This window comes from Anopheles bellator, chromosome 1 (genome assembly GCF_943735745.2).
Source record: "Anopheles bellator chromosome 1, idAnoBellAS_SP24_06.2, whole genome shotgun sequence".
NCBI classification, from domain to species: domain Eukaryota; kingdom Metazoa; phylum Arthropoda; class Insecta; order Diptera; family Culicidae; genus Anopheles; species Anopheles bellator.
This window is the reverse complement of record NC_071285.1, coordinates 450000-456210: the sequence shown is the minus strand read 5'-3', so window position 1 is coordinate 456210 and position 6211 is coordinate 450000. Positions and strand designations below refer to the sequence as shown.

At 50.5% G+C, this 6211-nt stretch overlaps 2 protein-coding genes across 2 annotated transcripts; one reads left to right on the top strand and one right to left on the bottom strand.

Moving 5' to 3' along the window:
• Positions 1–1392: 1392 nt before the first annotated feature.
• Positions 1393–2805, bottom strand: LOC131206441 (large ribosomal subunit protein uL1). The gene is made up of 3 exons (XM_058198988.1): positions 2706–2805; positions 2349–2504; positions 1393–2018 (listed from the first exon to the last, which is right to left on the bottom strand). Exons 1-3 carry the CDS (start codon positions 2708–2710, stop codon positions 1526–1528), a joined length of 654 nt encoding a protein of 217 aa, XP_058054971.1. The 5' UTR covers positions 2711–2805; the 3' UTR covers positions 1393–1525.
• A 365-nt stretch (positions 2806–3170) lies between these two features.
• On the top strand, positions 3171–6056 carry LOC131205369 (GPI inositol-deacylase). Its single transcript, XM_058197442.1, has one exon. The coding sequence runs from the start codon at positions 3171–3173 to the stop codon at positions 6054–6056; it is 2886 nt and encodes a 961-aa protein (XP_058053425.1).
• The last annotated feature ends 155 nt before the right edge of the window (positions 6057–6211 follow it).

Genomic DNA, 6211 nt, shown 5'->3' with positions numbered 1-6211 from the left:
CGATTTTTGCACGGAAGGTTACAAGATTCACTTCTCCGGTGCCCGAAGGGTGGCCGCTTTTCCGATGAAAGACACTCAATAGAACTTGACGGAACCACCGAACCACCGAACCGGACCGCAGCGAGATTCTGACGGCACTTTTGGGATGTTTTTCTTTTCTCCACGCTATTACTTGCTTGATCCCTCACCGGGCTGCTGGGAAATCTACCTCGCGGGAGACGCGGTTCCGATTTTCCGTCCTCACGGTGTTGCTGATTTTCAGATTGACATTACTGCTCCAAATTCTCGTGAAATCGATAGCAGCAACGTTGGTGCGATGAGCAATGACGGTGAGGATGGGTTTCACTGACACTTTCTCACTTCACCCTGCTCACCTGCTCACGCGTGAATCGGATCCTCGAGCTGTGTTTTACTTTTCAACACTTTCGTATTGTTGCTGCCTGCGATATGTTTCTCGTAGCTCACTTTGTTTGCAGCAGAAAAAACCCTGAGCCCTTCTGGTGGCTCTTTTGCTTCTTCCGCAACAGCTTCCGTGTTGCGATGCGCGCAGGCAACGCTAATGGCGTAATTTCGATATCGCCAATTATTCGTTTCCGACGGGGAGCGCCTTTCGACAGCTGGATCACACACGCTGCGCCTTTTGTTTTGTCCCGGGAAGGATAGGAAAGCGTGTGTCTGAATGTTCACACCCGCAGAAACGAGGCCCGTGCGTATTCACTTCGTTTGCACTCGCGTATTGCACGCTCCGTTTTTTTCGCTTTTGCGTGCTTGGTCTGCACTTGCCCGACGGACAGCCCGATTTCGGAGAAACGTACGAAACAACGCTTATGCGTTTTTCCCGAACGAGTGAAACCAGCAAACTGGCTGCGTTTCAATAGAATCGATTTTCCGTTCTGCACTACCTTTTTCCGCGAGAAGGCTGCCCAGAGAACGGAGTTAAAAGTCACCCCGGCTTGTAACAACCTTGCCCGCTGTCAAACTGAGCGAAATAAAGACGCATCGAGTGTTTCAATTATAGTCGGCTAAGACCACTGATTCAATTGTTCATTTAACAACGTTTTCACATAAAACCTCGTCTATTTTTTCACACAATACTTCGTTTAGTTTTTCACATAAAACCTTATTTATTTGTGGCAGCGGGTGCGTGGGTCAGTTTGACAGCTGATTTCTGCAACCACGAACGAAGCTGTCACCCATTGTTTTGTTGATTTGAATCTTTCGTTTAGAGCAAATTTTACGACTCTCAATTGCGCATAAATCCCTAATCGACGAGAATATAAGACACCTTCCATTACAAGAGGCAAATTTTAAGCTATTGCACCTAAACACCTCTATAATACCAAAGAAAAAAAAAACCTTCCATTACAACATAAAACACATAATACATATCGATGCCTTTGTTCTTCACTGACCCCACTTTTATTGTGTTGACTTGATTACATTTCAAGCGGTGGCGTTTGTTTTGCCTGTTCCGATTCAGGCACTTCCTCTGGCAAAATGCGAAAGTCGCACGAACGCACCGTACTTAGTACAGACGCTGGGCCGAACCCATCGACGATTTGATGTGCAACGAGCGCACGTTCTGCCAGTGCTTCTTCAGCAGCGAAACGAGGAAATTGATGGCCAAGTGCACGTTCTGTGCGAGCTCGTCGGTCGACATCTTGACGTGGCCAACAGCCACCGACAGACAGAGGACCTTCTTCATCTGGAACTTGATGGTGGCCTTGACTTCGTCGATCTTCGCCATCATCGACTCTCCGTGACCCAACAGACCAGGGAACTTGCCAGCCTTGTTCAATCCGGGACCGAGCAGACGCGGAATCTGCTTGATCAGCGACTCGGAAGCCAGAAAAGCATCGTACTTTTTGGCTAGCTTCTTGACCAGCTTCTTGTTCTTGTTCAGCTTCTTCAGTGCTTCGGCATCCATGAACGGGATATCGTTTGCCTTTGCCTCATCGCAATGCTGCTGGTCACCGAGCACGCACACCTGCATCTTCGGGCGCGGAATGTACTTCAGCCTGCAAGGGACGAAAAGGATCCTTTGTAACGTTGTTGTGTGGCGTACGGTTCTTCCTCCTGTCTTTCACTCGACGCTTCATTTTCAACTTTTTCGCACCATCGCAACTCACCACCAGCGGTAGAGTCTAAGCAGTGTTAATTAAACGTAACCCTATCTGTTCGGCGAACTGTAATTCTGTCTTGCGACATCGGAATTATGTTTGCCTCCTCAGTTAATTTTAAGACCCTGAGTGCAGGTCCGCTTTCACGCCATTCGTGGAAAGCTTCCTGAGCGGTCGAACAGAAACCTTTCGGCTTCCACGCGTATCGATCATCAGGTGGTAACGTACTTGACGGTGCCGGAGAAACGCTTGTCCTTCTGGGGATCGTAGTTCTTCAGTCCGATCTGCAGCTCCACCGTCTCCAGAAAGCGGCGGTGGTTTTTCTTCGCGCCCTTCATCACTTCGGTGACGCATTCATAGAGAATGTCTCGCGATACTTTGGAACTTCAAGGAGAGAAAATTCGGGCATTAGTACGGCACACATTGAATCATAACCTCACTCATTTAACGATGATGGATTCTGCATTTTACTGCACAGTTTTACCGAAACTTTAGTCATTTAACGAAGAAAACTGTTATCAGTGTGATTTGAAGCAGTTAAATGATCGAATGAGGCAATATTCTTAAATAAACATCCAAACTCACGTCATTTTCGCAACACTTGCGACTAATCCCGTCGACGATTACAAGAGGAAAGAAATTAACCTACGCGTGCGTTCCGGAAATGTGTTTGACAGCTTCGCATCTCACGCTTGAGTTTTATAGCAGCTGTCAAAATATCATCGTGCTATAATTGTCACAGCCCTACTTCGTGCTACCTTGAAATAAAACTTAAAATAATGCCAACAATAACAGAGGTTATTGTGTAAACACTTTAATTAATTTCTATTAATATCCTTTCGATGATTTCGCCCAAATTAAAAACCTGTAGTCGCCGGAATAATATTTTACTTTGATTGGTTTTGATCTGCTGGCACCACGGTTAACGATTTGTTTGTCAACTTCCCAGTTTTCACCGAACTGTTGCTAAAAGTGCGATAAATGTAGCTGCAAATTGTTCCTCGCCTACTTTAAAATTCCGTCGCACCCAGAATCGACGACGATCCGGAGATGTGTTTTCGCATCTTCCTCATCTTGCCGCTGGCGGGAGTCGTATTTTTCCTGTACGGTGCGCTCGTCAACTTTGGCTACATCGAGGAGAACCGGTGCCGCATGACCTATATGTTTGAGCATCCGCAGTACACACGCATTCCGGTGCAGGGCGGAGACCGTTTCCCGAAGTACGGCCTCTACGCTTACTCGGAAGGATTTATAACGCAGCGCGTGCAGCAACGCCATTTCTCGGGCGCACCGGTGCTTTTCGTGCCCGGCAGCGGCGGTTCTTACAAGCAGGTCAGATCGTTGGCCTCGGTTTCACTGCGGAAAGGAATCGACAACAACTGGCAGGCGCACTTGGATTACTTTAGTGTTGACTTGAACGATGAGCTTTCCGGTGTCTACGGTGGGTACCTGCAGGACCAGACCCACTTCCTTGAGCTATGCATACAGGAGATCGCACGGCTGTACGGAGCCCGTGGCCCATCTACGCGAATGTTCATCGTTGGCCATTCCGTCGGAGGGAAGCTTGCGCAGGCCGTCGTTGCGCTTGAGGGTGGGCGCCGCATTGATCGTCATGTAGCCGGCATCGTTACCCTATCGGCCCCGGTGGACAAACCGGTTGTCCTGCTCGACCATTACCATCAGAGTTTTTACGATCGCATTGAGAATGCATGGCGAACGAATAGGTCCATTATCGGGGATCAAAATGCGCTGGCCGCTGAACCCAGGAAACCCTTGGACGATCTTTTGCTCATCACGATCGGAGGAGGCATACGTGACATTATCGTTCACGATGGACTGACCGCATCGCGTTACGCCGATCTTCACGCCATGACACACAACATCCCGAACGTGTGGCTCTCGGTGGACCACCTGTGCGCGATGTGGTGTCTCCAGTTCGTGCTCGTTGTAAACCGGTTCCTGTACAGCATGCTGGTTCCGCTGGGACGCAACAGCTACGGGTTTGTGGAGGACAAACACACCAAACTTGCCAAAGCGAACAGATTCCTAGTGCAATCTTTTACCGACGGGGAGCACGATCCCTCAGAACCGATTGTACACCATCCGGAGCAGGAAGAGTGGATCGAGGACATACGCCGTTCATTCACTGAGCAGCACCGGGCAGGGTTGAGTCGGACGCGCGTTCAAATGATTCGTCTTGTGCCGGACAAACCGATGCACCGGTTTCTTCGCCTGGAGGTCATCAATTCCGAGCAGGAAGACGACTGGCTGTCGGTGTGTGCTGCAGTGGATGTGTTTGCCAACTCGCGAGTTTGTCTGCAGTCAACCTCACTCGCTAATTACACGCTGCCCGTACCATCGTCAAAGTTTGATCGTTTTGGTGCTCTGCTCGATCTTCAGGAGCTGATGCAACGAAACCCTCGCTGGACACATGTGCTGCTAAAGATCCGGCGCACGTTCAAACCCGTCCAGTTTAGCGTGGACCAGTTCAACCCGTCGGAGCGTGAAATAAGGTTGGCTATGCCGTATTGGTTCGACTACCGGAAGCACACTATCCTGCGGGACGCGTCCGTAGACGATTCTTTCTATCGTCTTAAGATTGATGGCATGATACAACCGCACCAAACGATCGCTCTCGATCTGCAGGCCGTCGCGTGTGATGCCGTGCAGGGTACGGTCGCTGTTAAGGTCCACGTTCCTTGGGCGAAGGGTTACGACCGGTACGCGTTCCACGAGGAGCTCAACCGAACCACCGTTTACATTTACCCACCGATTGAAAAGCCATTTGCCGGAGAAACCGACGGAGACAACACCACGTTGCCAATCACTGTTGACGTACACCTGACCCCCGGGTGTAGCTATCGAATCGAGTACGCGCAATCACTGCGTGTCAGCATTGCGCGCATAGTGCAGCAACACTGGGTCATAGTTCCTGCCCACTGTGTGGCCCTTCTACTGCTGGCCTTCAAGGATCAGCTGGCCCAAACGACACCCGACGATCCCGCCTTTGTGGTGGGAAAGCTACGCTCATCATTAACGAAGCCGGCTCCCCTGGTCGTACTGCTGGCCGTTAGTTCCCTTCTGGGGAAGTTTCTGCCGCTCTTTAAGTCCATACCACCGATCGAATCCCTCAGTACGCCCCTCGCCATATCCATAGTGATTCACCTGACGGCGCTGGGCCTGCTGATTGTGATGACGCTGGTGCTTTGCGGTGCCATTGCGTTCTGTGCCAATTTCGCTCACAAAATCATTCTGCGTCTGATTGCGCTACCGATACCGGTGATGTCGTCCAGTTTCCTGTCGTGCATACACCGGTTTCCGCTGGCCATTGCCGTGCTGCTCGTGGCCATTGCCCTCACCGCCTGCGGTGGCGTAAGTTTGTTGTGTGCAGCCGCCGTGTACTTCGTATTGCTGTCGAAGGCGTACGAGGATTACCTGGAAGCGTTCGTGTTTCGTACGGCCCAAAGAATCGCGGCACGGCTGTTTGGTACGGCCGGAAGGGAACCGAGGGAGCAAAGGCCAGGACGGCGACCACGCTGGTGGCCATCCCAACAAACCGGCGACGAACCGATGGTGATCAACTTTCATCTGCCACTGTTCCTACTGGTAATTCTGCAGGCCATGCTAAATGTACCGAGCGTCGTCACGTGGGCCAAAAACTATCACTACTCGAACACGCTGCAGCCGGACCCGTCGCTCGTGCCCGCCCTCGTTGTGCTCGCTTGTCTCGCAGTCCTCTGGCAGCTCAATACACCGCGCCAAGTACGCGGGTACGAGCTGTTGGCCGCGCTGCTGGTGATTGTCGCCTTCGTGTCCGTTTTGTATTGCCAAGTGTACGTATACCGTCTAAATTATGCCGTGGCGATAGTGTTTGTTGCTATCACACTGCACCAGATTCTTGCGCCAAAGCGACCGGAAGAGAATGCGGAGGACTAAGCATATAGTGAGTCAATGTATTACACGCGCGTGTTAGTTGTTTTATTGTTGTATCCCAATAAACTTCGCTAGTCAGCTGTTTTGCCAAAAGAAACTTGTTTGTACTATTTGTTCGAACATTCTATCTTTAAAATATTAATCGTTAAGCCTGCTGT

Bases quoted from the DNA above. Each gene is read 5' to 3' on its own strand.
- LOC131206441 (XM_058198988.1), bottom strand. The intron at 2,019-2,348 runs GTACGTTACCAC...CGTCCCTTGCAG, and splicing joins CGTTTCTCCGGCACCGTCAA to GCTGAAGTACATTCCGCGCC.
- LOC131205369 (XM_058197442.1), top strand. From the start codon at position 3,171: ATGTGTTTTCGCATCTTCCTCATCTTGCCGCTGGCGGGAGTCGTATTT.